General features: G+C 37.1%; 2 protein-coding genes and 1 pseudogene across 2 annotated transcripts; 2 read left to right on the top strand and 1 right to left on the bottom strand.

Annotated features, from left to right (window-relative positions):
• Positions 1-5,088: 5,088 nt before the first annotated feature.
• Positions 5,089-10,448, bottom strand: LOC137735420 (Pectin lyase-like superfamily protein). Its single transcript, XM_068474841.2, has 5 exons — positions 10,212-10,448; positions 8,859-9,210; positions 8,561-8,771; positions 8,410-8,478; positions 5,089-8,165 (listed from the first exon to the last, which is right to left on the bottom strand). The coding sequence occupies exons 1-5, from the start codon at positions 10,336-10,338 to the stop codon at positions 7,929-7,931; spliced, it is 996 nt and encodes a 331-aa protein (XP_068330942.1). The 5' UTR covers positions 10,339-10,448; the 3' UTR covers positions 5,089-7,928.
• On the top strand, positions 5,313-7,315 carry LOC137735418 (exocyst complex component EXO70H1). The gene has a single exon (XM_068474840.2). It carries the CDS (start codon positions 5,313-5,315, stop codon positions 7,227-7,229), a length of 1,917 nt encoding a protein of 638 aa, XP_068330941.1. The 3' UTR covers positions 7,230-7,315.
• Positions 10,449-12,151: 1,703 nt separating the features above from the next.
• Positions 12,152-14,450, top strand: LOC137733303 (3-ketoacyl-CoA synthase 19 pseudogene; annotated as a pseudogene).
• Positions 14,451-14,850: the final 400 nt, after the last annotated feature.

The raw sequence follows: 14,850 nt of genomic DNA, 5'->3' as shown, positions 1-14,850 counted from the left end.
ATCAGAGAATGAAACAAGAAATAGATGGACAAACTGAGCATTCTAACTTAATTACATGGCAAACTTTGCAAGGTTACATCGAATCCCTAGAGGAGGATTAGTTACAATTCATGTTTACAAAAGATTTAACATAAAAATATAAAACATGAATGAACATAGAATTAATAAGAAGAAACCCTTGAAGCAAAACTGATGTTGAATTCCTTGAAGAGTGCCTTCGGTGTTGGTTTTCCAAATGTGGTGCGGATGAAGGTAGATTGGTTATGGTTGAATGGTTTCTGCCCTTGGGACAGAAATGGACAGAAAATGAAATGAAATGGGAGAAGTTATGCGTGTGTAATGGACTGAGTGAAGAAGAAAAAATGCCGAACCATTGTTGTGTGAAGTGAGACTTGTTTTATAGAAAGGAATGTGGCTCAAAACACTCAGATTGGATCTCAATCTGCACAAGTGAGATGGAATATCATAAAATGAGCTGGAATTGATGGGTTTCTGAGGTAGTGGACGCATGGCATGGACAAGATCTGCAAGTATGTGTTAATGTATTAAAAGAAGCATGTGCCCTTGCTTCAACAAGTGAGTGGAACCTGCAAAGGTGAATTGGCCATTTGAAATTGTTTGTACAAATCTGGAAAGGGGAAGAAAGCACACGGCATGGACAAAGGGGGCTGGAATCACATGGAAGGATGGGATGAAATGGATTTCTGAAATGATGGCTGCAAGGAGTGGACATGATCTGCAGGTATGTGGTTTGTTTAATTGAAATGCATGTGGATTTCTGCAAAGATGAAATGGAGAAAGGTAATGGAATGCACGGTCAGATTGTGAATCATGCATGTGAATGCATGTTTTGGTATTAGAAGTGCATAATCTGACTTGGAATCACATGGGAGTGCACGGCCAGGTTATGAATCATGCATGTGAATGCATGTTTTGGTATTAGAAGTGCATAATCTGACTTGGAATCACATGGGAGTGCACGGCCAGGTTATGAATCATGCATGTGAATGCATGTTTTGGTGTTGGAACCACATAATCTGACTTCAATGTTTTTGCCTTGTTTAGAATCACCCAATATGGCCGAATTGCACCACTTAACACTTCCACATCATTTCCTGAAATTCCAGCAGTCAAAAGTTTCCTAGGTTCTTCATTTGGACTTCAATTTAACTCCCTCGAATCCTCTCCACGTTTGGAATAATGCTCAGCAACCAAAAGGAATGGTTTTTACTTCATTTGCCTTCCCTTTGATCCAAATACACACTTGACTGCACACTAACACCAAATAATGTAAAATGCAACTAGTTCAATCCAAAAACATCACAAAGACGCCAAATAAGGAATATATAAATGCATGCAAAATGAGACTTATCACATTCCAACTAATATTGAGGCATTTTGTGATAAAATCTCACACCTGACGGATTGTACATGTGGTAATTACCAAGTTGGGGACAATATCGGTGTTGTTGGTAGTGAGTCTTCGGCCCGTCTCTCTGATAATTCTACAGGTCTATAGTCTTATTTCGGTACAGAGGAATGCATCATTAGATCATAACGTCAAGACGATGAATCTCTATTAGATGTAAGTCTCTCTCTACTAGTCTTGTTATAGAATTATAGAATATAGCTGAATGAGATTAATGGTGCAATATTATACACGTACCAGATGCTTAAGAAGAAAATGGTAACAAGATGGAGAAGTTTTCCTTTATGATTACCGTCAACAACCTCGCGTTGTATTATTAATCTAATTCGTTTATGATCCGTATATTTAAATTCATGAATTATTAATCTTATGGCTAATTCATACTATATATAACACATGCATTCCTACCTGGAGAGCTAACTTACTCTTTAGTGCACTGATGATATTTCATATCCGATCAACCCCATTGCCAATATTGGTAAACATTACTGCTTAATTATTAATGAAGTTTAACAATGGAGGCAACCGAGAGACTGGGACTCTCTTCTCGCTCGTTCAGCCGTTGATCAGTGAATCATGCATGCAAGTCAAACACAGCTACACACAATAACTACTATTATTGTTTGATTTATAGGTGCTTATCTTTGACAAATTCTAATTAGCGTTTCATCATCGATAATTGACAAGCTTACTTACCTACGTAATCGAGAACTTGTCATAATAGTGAAGAACATTTTGTGGTTAACTGCATCGTCTTTGGGAAAATATTTCAAATAAGTGTTATTTTCTTACTTTAAGAAATTTTAAGAAATTTGCACAGCCGAAGAACTCACATGAGGAGGATTTCCTCAGTTGTAGCTGTTTGTTGTAAATACATGTAGACTTTACAAGTATTAAACAATTAACAGTCGCACGTATACTTACATAATTTTTTTTCTACCCCACCCCTTTACCCTCCCTTTTCATCGAACCTAGGACCTATACTACCCCACCCCTTTACCCACACCCTCACCACTAGGCTAGCCCTAGTGGCTTGCACGTATACTTACATAGGTCAGCCATTTTTAACATTTATCTTAACATTTTGGTGAGCAAGGAATCACTTTAGAAGCGTCCATTTGTGAGTCTTGTGAAGAATGATGACATTAGAAGTAAACCCTAGTTTATCAAGTCAGTCATTAGTTTGGTTCTTGTTTGGAAGACCTGGAAACTGGAAAAACGGTTTTAACAATCAATCCCCACTCTTTCCGGGTTGCTTCCTGGAAAAATAGAGTTTTATTTGTTTTTATTTTAGTCTCATTCTTCGTCATTTTTTTCTTGTCATTCCGTTCACTTACTTAAAGATGTTATTAAAATATGTACTTCTGATTAGTATTTGAATTAGTCGTTGTTGCGACCCAGTAAATTTTGTGAGTTAATTTGCATGCTTGGTTGGAACCATGATCCAATTTAAAACTGTCTCATTCTCTCTCATTCTCTAATTACTTACCTTAATCAAGGATAATTAGGACCTACTTGGTCTTTTCATGTTTGAATGTAGTAATGATCCGTGAACTATATTAAAACTTAATCGCTGTGATGCTCGAACTATAGAATCTGAGTTGCACCATTAGTTATTTTTGTCACCAATCACTTCAGCATGTGTCTATAAAATTAGTGAATAATTAATACTTACTTCCAACTAATTGGGTTTTGCAGATCAAATTTAGACTAGCGAAATTCAGTTTCCACTAAATTATATTAGAGGACATGATGAATTCAAATCTTATAGACGATAGTAGTTGAATAAAAGAGAAACGAGTGGATAGCTAGTGGTAGAACAAGGACTTGGAAGTTGCAAGGAATGAATCTAACGAGGAGATCTTCATGAACTCCCTTATTTGGTTTATTTGAGAAGACAATATACTTGTATATGGTGACAGGTTCGTTATTCGAGATTTGCACATCTAAAATATATGCAATCTGCCTGCCTGCCTGGGAGTCAATCCACGTAGGTCTATAGTCTTATTTCGGTACAGAGGAATTAGGTCTATAATTTGAAAATAACTTATACATAATAATGCATTATTAGACCAAAACGTCATATGACGATAAACTCGTTAGATGTAAGTTTCTTTAATAGTCTTGTTATAGAATTATAGAATATAATTGAATGAGAGTAGTGGTGCAAATTAATACATGTATCAGATGCTTAAGCAGAAAATGGTAACGAGAAGGAGAAGTTTTGTTATGATTATCGTCAATAACATCACATAATGTTATTAATCTAATTTGTGTGATAACACAGATACTTATATTTATTTAATTATATTTATCTAAATTTATGAAAAATCAATCTTATCGTTAATTCATACTATTACACGTGCATTTGTACGTGGATAGCTAACTCGCTCTCCAATCCACGCTGATGATATCCTCTATCTTATCAACCCCATTGCCAGTTTTGGTAAACATTATTGCTTAATTATTAACGAAGTTTAATTAACAATGGTGGCAGCCCAGGGACTGGTTCTCTCTCATATACTCAGCCGTTGATCAGAGATCATGCATGCAAGTCAAATATAGGTGCACAAAATAATAATTATTTGATTTATGGGTGCATACCTTTGACAAATTCTAATTCGCCTTTCACCATCACCATCAATAATTGATAAGCTTACCTATCTACGCAATTGAGAACTTGTCACAATAGCGGAGAACATTTTTTTGGTTAAGAAGACCGTCTTTGGGAATATATTTCAAATAAGTATTTTTTATTTTCTTATTTTAAGAATCCAATTCTATGGCAATTTAATATTACGATCTTGTTGTATTTCTTTTTATTTGTAATGAATAGGTCTTAGGTTCGATTCTCGCCAAATGCGGGTTTGAACCACATTATTGCTAGCTTATTATGAGGCTAAACCCACCCCCTCCCCTTAGTATAGATAATATCGTTTATTAAAAAAAAAAAAAATTCACTTCTATGAGAGAGTGTTGGTTAACAGACTCTTAAGCAAATGCGTGTGAAATTCACGTACATTAAGCAATTAACAGTCACACACGTGTGGAATTCACGTATATTAAACGATTAACAGTCACACCAATACCTACACAGATCATCCATTTTAACATTTATCTAAACATTTAGGTGAGCAAGGGATCTTTATAGAAGCGTCCATTTATGAGTCGTGTGAAGAATGATGACATTAGAAGTAGAGACTAGTTTATCAAGTCAGTCATTTGTTTGGTTCTTGTTTGGAAAACCTGGAAACTTGAAAAACGGTTTTAACTAATCAAACCCCGGTCTTTCCAGGTTGCTTCCCGGTTATTGTGGAACCAACCCTAGCTATGTTGTCTTCCAAAAGGACCACAACTTCACCTTCATCTAAAATTAACAATATTGATCAGTTGCATTTTGGAGCAAGCCAGTTACTAGTTCAAATTGCTTATCAGACGACCGCTCGTATAAAATATCACTCAATCAGCAATTCAAATTCACTGTTTGACGACTACTAAATCAGATTATTCGACGGAAAGCGAAATCTCTACATATTTGGATATAAACGAAGGGATTTAAATTTGACTAACTAGAAGAATGTAGCATCGCAATGTATGCATCTTGACCATATGATTCATTGAATATGATATATTTAAAAATAAAAATAAAAAACTAAAAATACGACGCAAAAATTGCTTGATTAATTATATTGAAAAATCAGATCCAGAGTCGGTCAAAGAGTAAGGTTCCAAGCAAATAAGCAAATCCACCTCCCTCAACCGGAAACCGAACGGCCCCACTCTATAAAACCCTTCCAGAACCAAAAACCACAACCATAAAATCAACTTCCTCTCTCTCTCTCTCTCTCTCCATTTTTAAGAGTTCGACGCCATTCCCGGCTCAATGATGCTCTCCGAGTACCTGAAGAGTGGTAATCCTACATTCACACCAAGGAAAGGAAAGTCATGCCTCTTTTCCTTCTCGCATGTCAAAAACCATTCTTCTTCTTACACACCTTCAAGCACTTCCACCAGTCCAAAACCTTCCCCGACCTTGTCTCTTTCGATGATGGAAGAAAACATCGAAACAGCTGAATCCATCATCACGAAATGGGATCCAAACTCCTCCTCATACACCAAACTCACTTCCATCTTCCAGAGCAGCAGAAAAGAGGCCAAACAGCTTCTCAAATCCGTAAAGGACTTGCGTAGTGCTATGCATGTTTTGGTTCATGAAAGCACTCCATCCAGCAAGCTCGTGCTTGCTCAAAACCTAATGCAAACAGCTATGAAAAGGCTTGAAAGGGAGTTTTATGAGATATTGTCTGCAAACCGGCGTCACCTTGACCCCGAATCAGTTTCAAGTCGAACCTCAAGCAGATCATGGACATTTAATGGTGAAGACGAGGGTGGATCAGAAGAAGAGTTGGAAATTGTTGGTGAGTCGATCACTGAGGTGGAGAGGGTCTCGGCTCTCGCCATGGTGGATCTGAAGTCCATAGCTGATTGTATGATCAGTTCCGGCTATGGTCATGAGTGTGTGAAGATATACAAAGTTATCCGAAAGTCAATGGTAGATGAGGGATTGTATCGCCTTGGAATCCAACAGTTCAAGTCTTCTCAAATCCATAAAATGGATTCGGAAGGACTAGAAAACATAATCATGAATTGGATGGATGCTGCAAAGATTGCTGTGAAAGCACTATTTCATGGAGAAAAAGTTCTCTGTGATCATGTGTTTTCAGCATCTGAGACAATCGCAGACTCATGCTTCTATGAGATAACAAAAGAAGGAGCAACCACCCTATTCAGATTTCCGGAACTCATAGTGAAGAACAAGAAGTGCCGGGAAAGAATTTTCTGGCAACTGGAACTCTACGAAGTATTCTCCGATCTTTGGCCAGAAATTGAATCAATATTTACCTCTGCATCAACCCAAGCAATAAAACTACAAGCTCTCGCATCATGGCTCAAACTTTCAGATTCTGTCCAGTCTAGTCTTTCTGTCTTTGAATCAACCATTCAAAAGGATTCATCAAAATTTCTAGCCTCTGGCGGCAGGATTCACCCGTTGACACAATCAGTGATGAATTTGGTATCTTCATTAGCAGACCACCATGGAGCTCTCTCTGATATCCTAGCTGACTATCCACCACCGAAGAATCAAGTATCTCACTTCAAGAGCCCAATGGCAGATGACGGTTCAACACCAGCAGTGACAGTCCACCTAGCTTGGCTCATTCTAGTCCTTATGTGCAAGCTCGACATGAAAGCTGAGATTTATAAAGATGCGTCCCTGTCATATCTCTTCCTTGCCAACAATCTTCAATTCATTGTTGAGAAGGTGCAGCAAACACCGAATCTGAAACTCCTCCTAGGTGAAGATTGGGTCGCTGAACACATGAAGAAGGTTAAACTGTACGCTTCAAACTACGAATCCACAGCCTGGACAAAGGTGTTATCATCATTACCAGAGAAGTCATCAGAAACATCTCCGGAAATGGCAAAGGAATGCTTTAAAAGGTTCAACGCAGCGTTTGAAGAGGCATACAGGAAACAGACATCATGGATTGTAGAGGACAGGAAATTGAGGGATGACGTAAAGGTGTCAATTGAGCAGAAACTAGTACCAATATATCAAGAATTTTATGACACATACTTGGTCATGCAGAGTGGGGAGAGAAATTTGGAGCTGTTGGTAAGATATTCACCAGATGACTTGGGGAATTACTTGTCGGACTTGTTCAACGGGGCTTCCACCTCAGTTAGTTCCACAACTTCATCGTCACTGTTGGCTTCACAAAGATGCCTCGGCATCTAGATGCAATTCTATTACAAAACAAACTGTACCATTTTGATAACTAATACAGGAAACACAGAGAGAATAAGAACTGCCAATTTTCTCAAGCTTCAAGTTATTTCTATAACCAAGATCTAGAGAACCATCTAGTCAATTATGAAAGAAATGAATGACATCATTTGCATTTATATCCCTTCAGATTCACTATTTCCCACCACGCCCCTTCAGATCAATTTGGAAGTTTACGAAAATTTTAAATTCAAACCAAATGATCATATGTAAAGATGTATATGTTTGAATGCTTAACATTTCCAAATAGAAAATATAAAAATAAAACTGCTTAGGTCATGTTAACACAAAGTCAAACAATTGCAAAATATAAAGGTGTTAAATCCCATATCAAATAAACTCAACTGCGTCTGAGCCGGCCGGCCAATCTAGTTGAATTCTTTTCTCTATGCACATTTAACGTGAAATAATTATTCTGGAAATACATCTTTATCTACAGGATCCATATATACATACATGAGAACAAGCATTGTAAACATGGCATGTGTCTTATGGAGTGCTTATCATAATTGATAGGTTCTGTCTGTAAACTCGTAAGTATTACAAGGGCAGATAGCAAATCTGATGGAGTTTATTAAAAAAAATAAAATCAAAGACTATTCTGTGATAGAACCTATAAAATCCTGTTACAGACGTAGTGATAAAATAAAATTATACAGTTACCGCCTGCTCCGCTGGCCGATGAATGGATTGCCAGCCAGTAAGAATTTGGAGAATGGCTTTAAGAGAATCTGAGGCTGCTTCCATAGTCCAATGTGGATAAAATTCACTTGGATGGAACAGGCATTCTTCACTGAACCCTGTCAATGTGCATGGTTGAGCTCCATTGAGGAATAGATCACCCTCGGATATTATGAAGCCGGACTTTGCCATTTCTCTGTCTGCTGCCTATGGGAAGATTATATACATTTGAGAAAGAATGTCTTCACAGAAATGGGATGTAAGTTGTACAAATAGCTTATATTCCTTTCAGTGTAAATAAATACCAGATGATACGAAATTAAAAAGTTTCATACGACTTTTTTGTCACTGTACCCTGCCTCAGAATATAATGCTACTATGGATATAATGAAACTACGTTCTTCACGTTCACATCAAACTATCAAAAAATGAGCGAGAGATGGTCATGTACCTTTTCTGTATAATATTCGAAAGTCTTTTTCTTATTTCCTGCTTCATAAATGTTGCATTGAGAGTATATCTGATATAAACAACTTAATTAGATAATGCAGTTCAGAAAGATTCTAAAGATCAAGGAGATAGTTATAAGAAGTTTCATTAACCTGGGATTCTACGCTGGCGCAAACAGCATATATACCCCAGTTTCGAGTGTAATTGTTGTAAAGATGAACTTTCCCAAATCTAAGACGAGGTTGTCTTTGCCTTGTTCCATCAAAAAAACAATGATGGATTGTCACCCGAATGCATCTGTCACCAACATGCGAGGGGTCTGCTCCAATAAGCATCGTCTTGTCATGTTGTGCAAAGTAACATCTGGTTCCAAGGGAAGGAGAAACCATCAGATAGGTTATATCAGTATCCAAATTTATATCGTAATCTAGGGCATAAGTTTAAACCCACCTAGAGATAGTTATGTCTGTACTTTGTCTGGTGATATCTATGAGTCCATCATCATAATCACGAAGGCTGCATCGGTCTATCCATATGTGCCTAGAATTCGGTTTAATCTGAATGCCATCAACATCATGTCCTCTACCACCTTCAAACTCGAGGTTGCATACAATTATATGCTCACATTCCTTCAGCCTAAGTCCCTTTCCTGTGAGCTTTATCCTCTGACCTCGTCCATCAATTGTCTTATAAGACGACACGCTCAAGTAAGATGAAAGGTGAATGGTGCCAGAAACCTCAAAGACAATCCAGAGTGGTTCTTGTTTTCGGCATCCTTCACGAAGTGAGCCTGGACCATCATCTAAACACCAAAACATACATTCCACTCATCGATGCAATATGGAAAACATTCCATCCAGTAAGGAAACAAAGCAAAAATGTCAAAATCTATCTTCTTTTTTTTCCACCCTCAACCCGTTTCCTCAAAAATGTCATATTGATATTGTGCAATTCCACAGAGCCAATTCCAAATCTTATTTTTTCCATTAATCAAAATTCAAAATCCAAAATAAGCTGTTTATAAATGTACATTCCACTTTTTAGTTTTTGATAAGTATTCTGAAAGATTGAGGTATTTTTGAGACTGCTTTTTTAAGGGCTATAAGCATGTTCCAACAACCAAAAACACTTCCAACTGCATTTTACAAAAAAAATTGAAGTGTTTCTAGGTCATAGAAGCCCTTATGGAGAAGCGACTGTTAGATGTTTCTTCAAGAAGCACTTCCATAAAAATTCAAAATTTTAAAATAAAAATATACTTCTACAAAAGCGCTTATGAACATAATTGCTTCCTACATAAGCCGCCCCAAACGAAACCTAATAGTAAGAAGCAAAAAAACAGATGCATTACTTAGGAGTATGGAATCCAGCCTATCTGGTCCCTCATCCAGCCATATGCTACTTGATTACAGATCCTTGCACCAAATGGGCATCTAACTTGCAAAAATTGTTTCATTTTGTTCCATCTTCTTGAAGCAATAACAGCTAAAAAGTGCTAGTATTGCTCTCAAAATTTCAGTCCTTTTTTTTTTTTTTTTTATCTTTTTTTTACAAGAAAAAAGAATATCCAAAACTAGTCCAATAGGCAAGGGCGATTCGAAATTCGTGCTCGGTGGGTGGACCGTCCTAATCAACTAGCCTAACTCACATCTGCGGTCTGCAAATTCTCTCATTTCTTCTGACCCCGTATTCAATTTTGTTCAGAAACAAAACCCCACCATGATTCCCAAGCATCTAATTGACATAAATGATTAAAACAAAAATTGGGCAAAAATTAAAAACTGATAAGAATCATAAAAGAACCTGCCAACGTGGTGACGAAATAGACCGGCCCGTTGAGGCCTCCGATGGCGAACCGGCCAAAGCCCTCGGCCCGACCGGCCATTGATCTCAGGCTGAAATCCACGTCGGCGTACGGTAGCGAAGCCATGTCCGTCTTTTCCTGTACCTGAAATTGGAATCTCTCGGCCCCCTGTATGTGACGACAAGTCGTTAAACAATGCCTCTAAACTTTGTTGCTTGTACCATTTTGCCCTCCAAACTTGAAATTTGAATTTTAGCTTCTAAAATTTTAATTTGTGCCAATATGGCCCCATCTATATATCATGTCACAAGTTTCGTTTAATTCCATCACGTGCAATCAATGCCCACGAGCTGCTTTTTTTTTTTTTTTTTTTTTTTTTGAAAATAATAATACGTTAAATAAAGTAACCACAATTGCAATCAGTTCTAATATAATCGAAATGGTAAGCCTTTTTCTCCATATGGGTTGAAGCCACAAAATAGGTCTATCATAACAATTTAGGGTTGAATTCGTCATAAGCGATAATTGGACTTAAAATTTCTCACTTATAAGTAGGAAAAAAAATCATTATAGGATAATACTAAGTGACAGGTTCATAGGAAAATGAATAACAGTTGAAATTATCATAATTGAGTTATGAGAAAAATGAAGAGGAGTTCAAACTCAAACATGTACGACTTTAAATTTTATGTTGTACACATATGTGGGTTAAGTTGTTTGGCTAGTTACAATTTAGTTTCTTTTGTGAAAAAATAAAGAAAAAAACTTCTACATTTGACAAAACAAAAGATCGAAAATGTTGATAATAACCATAGTCATGTTGACATATGGCAGTGTGTCATTGGTTAGTTACTTAGTTTGAGTTAGTTAGAATGGAGTTGTTAGAAAAGGGTAATAGAGTCATTGTGTAATGTGATATTTAGCTAGTATAAATAGATGATATTGTAGGGATGTTTGGTATTCTGAAAAACACTACTTTCTCTACTCTGTGAAATACAAAATCTCTCGACTTCTTCTCTTTCTTCATTTCTGGTTACATATCTCTGTTCAATACACTTAGGGCATTATACATTCAGGGGTTAATAATTGACACAAATTAAAAGTTTAAGTGACTCAACATTTGAAAAAAATAAAAAATAAAAATAAAAACCAAGGGTCCAAAACAGAAGGGAAAATGCCTAAAAGGAGGCCAGCACTTTAGGGTAGGATGATATAAACGGAGGGGCTGGTCCATTGGTTCAGTGTGTGGTGTTTTCTTGGCTTACAGGCTTTTACTGCTACTACTACCACTGCGACTCATAAATTTCTTCCTTCACTCGTAATCATAGCCTGGATCTAATGGAGTCGTTAGTTTCGCAACTCTAGCTGAGAAGTTCACAATTCAATTTAAGATCGAGTCAAGAAGGAATTATGGTTCTAGCTTTTAGCTCACAATAAAGCTATTCATCATAGGAAATTATTGCATGCAATACAATGTTGTTATAATATTTCTCTAACATGACATCATTTTACTGTATGAAAGTCACAATTAAAATCTTTCATATCCTTTATCATCTAAAAATATTTCCTAGATTTAATTTATTTATTTGTAGACCATTTACATTTAGTCATCCACATGTAATAAAGAAACTTATGGTTTACCATGATAATGTTATTTGTTATCATAAACATCAATATTTTCGACGCACCTAAACAGCTAATTGATCTCCAAGCTGAATGAATTTTTCTAAAAATGATCTTAAAAAAATGTTAAAGAAAATAAAACATAGTGAAACGATTATAAACAAAACATGGTGAATGACGGATGTGGAATTTGATCACAATTAAGTTACAAAGCAATTATCATAATAATTGATCACGTAATCAACATGTAAAATTTGAACGAAACCATCATTAAAACCTTGTCTTAAAATGGCAACATATAAGAATTTATGTCATAACAAAAACAATTAGTTAACAGTTTTAGTATACAATCTCCACAAAGCAGTGAGCATAAGTAGAACTACCAAACATTAGAAATCTCTCAAATTCTATCTCTACGGCCTCCATGGAGCTTTTGTTAGCAATGTGTTTATTGCTTCTAGTCTGTGCTTTCATCTACCTCTGCGAGTTGGTTCTTCAATGGAGGCACCAACAATGCCACTTGTTGGCCTATGAGTGCTACAAGGCCACGGACGACCGGAAGCTGGACACCGAATCCTGCGTCAAGATTATCCGCCGCAACACGAATCTGAGGCTAGAAGAATACAGATTTCTCCTCAAAACCATCGTTAACTCAGGCCTCGGAGAGGAAACTTACGGTCCAAGAAATGTCATCGCTGGCCGCGAGGACTGTCCTAGTTTGAAAGACTCACTGTGGGAGATGGACGACATAATGTTTGGCACGCTCGACAAGCTATTCGACAAAGCAGGAATTTCAACTTCGAATATCGATATACTTGTTGTCAACGTGTCGTTGTTCTCTCCCGCGCCTTCTCTGACGGCTAGGATCATAAACCGTTACAAGATGAAGACGGACATCAAGGCGTTCAACCTCACGGGAATGGGGTGCAGTGGAAGCCTCGTGGCCATTGATCTTGTGCAGAACCTGTTCAAAACGTACAAGAATGTAAATGCCGTCGTTGTGAGCACAGAATCGCTTGCTCCAAATTGGTACCGAGGCAAAGTTCAGCCTATGATGCTTGCTAATTGCCTCTATCGCTCGGGAGGGTGTTCTATGATCCTCACAAACAAAAAGCATCTTGAGCATCGATCGCTTTTGAAATTGCAATGCATCGTGCGGACGCATCTTGGCTCGATGGATGAAGGATATGGCTGCTCGACGCAAGTAGAAGACAACAATGGTTTCCGCGGTTTTAATCTCAGCAAAAGCATAGCCAAAGTTGCAGCCAAAGCTCTTACCATGAACCTTCGAATCCTACTGCAAAAAGTGTTATCGCTTACAGAATTACTGCGCTATGTTATCGTGTCACGTCGTCAAAACAAAGTCGGAAATGCTGGCTTGAATCTCAAGGCAGGGCTTGATCACTTCTGCATACCCCCTACTGAAGCCGCAGTTGTCAATGGGGTTGGAAGGAGCTTAGGGCTCAACGACTATGATCTCGAGCCTGTGAGAATGGCGCTACACCGATTTGGAAACACATCTTCGGGAGGGCTTTGGTACGTTTTGGGGTACATGGAGGCTAAGAAGAGGCTTAAAAAGGGTGAGAAAATTCTTATGGTGAGCTTTGGAGCTGGCTATGAGTGCAACAATTGTGTGTGGGACATTTGGAGGGACATGGAGAATGCCAATGTGTGGAAAGATTGCATAGAAAGTTACCCCCCAGAAACCCTAGTGAATCCTTTCATGGAGAAGTATAGCTGGATTAATGATGAACACTTGAGCTTTGTCAGATTCGAGGAGGTTGTGAATGCAATATGTGTGGATGGTCAACCCTCCAAAAACCTTGGTCAACGTTTTCGGGAGAGGTATAGTTAGATCAATGAGTACTTTTGAAAGTTTTATTTTTATTTTTTATGTGTAATTTGTTGTTTTTTTAAGGAAAAATTAGAGCTCGTTTGTGAATGTTTTTAAAATTACTAAAAACGTTTTTGGTGAAAATGTTTTTAGAACCAATTTTTAGTAAAAATTAAAGTGAATCTTAGAAAAACACTTGAAGTACTTTGTGGAAGAACACATAACTGATGCTTCTTTCAAGAAGCATTTAAGTGCTTTCGGAACTCAAAAATGTTTTCACTAAAAGCATTTTTAGTAATTTTAAATGTATTTCCGAACGAACCCTTTTATTGATGTATTTCATGAAATGAGAATTATACTATATATTGTATTTGAGAACGTAAACGAGCATATAGTGTACAAGTATTCCAAAAAGGAGCTCATAGTGTATTTTTTGGAGATAACAACCAAGTCTGCAACTACCTGGAATTTTCTGGAGGGGCTAGAAGTTCTCTTGTGGCCAACTCCTCAAAGGTTTGTACCCATTCACAAGTCATATTATGTTGCCCATTTAATTTTAGAACATAAATAAACCATACATAGTCTAGATATTTGGACCATATTTACTAATGTAACTAGTCAATATGCTCAATATTATTCATACATAAGTGGGTCTTGCATACATAGATGTATCCACTTATATGGTGAGTTGCTCAATAATGTAATCAATAAATATGGTCCAACTTCATTATTTATGCATATATAGGCAGTTTTAAAAGAAAGATTCTCAATTTTAGCAAAATATGGTAACTATTTGTGAGTCTATTATGCATTTTTAGGTTGGAGTCCATAGATCATCTTTGAAAATTAATGATTTAGACATCTAATTGTGATTGAAGAAATCAAAAGCAAAAATATGGATTTTTTTTTATTTTTTTGTAACAAAAAGTTTTGGGAGAGATTGGTACTCTTATCACCAGTGACAGGGCATACCAATAATCTCAAAGCCAAAAGAACTTAAGCGTGGTATTTAACTACCAGATGTCACTGGTATGAATTTATGTAGAAATTTACAGATCCCGCACCTACAAGAACTGCTGGCAGCAGGGATCGAACTTGGATTGGGAGTTCCACAAGCATGTCCTTACCAACTGAACAAACCCTCGTTGGCAAAAATATTGAAATTTAGTGATAAGAATAAA

Source organism: Pyrus communis, chromosome 7 (genome assembly GCF_041283825.1).
Source record: "Pyrus communis isolate YQ-2024b chromosome 7, ASM4128382v1, whole genome shotgun sequence".
NCBI lineage: Eukaryota > Viridiplantae > Streptophyta > Magnoliopsida > Rosales > Rosaceae > Pyrus > Pyrus communis.
Note: the sequence above shows the minus strand (reverse complement) of the source record. Positions and strands in the feature narration are given on the sequence as shown.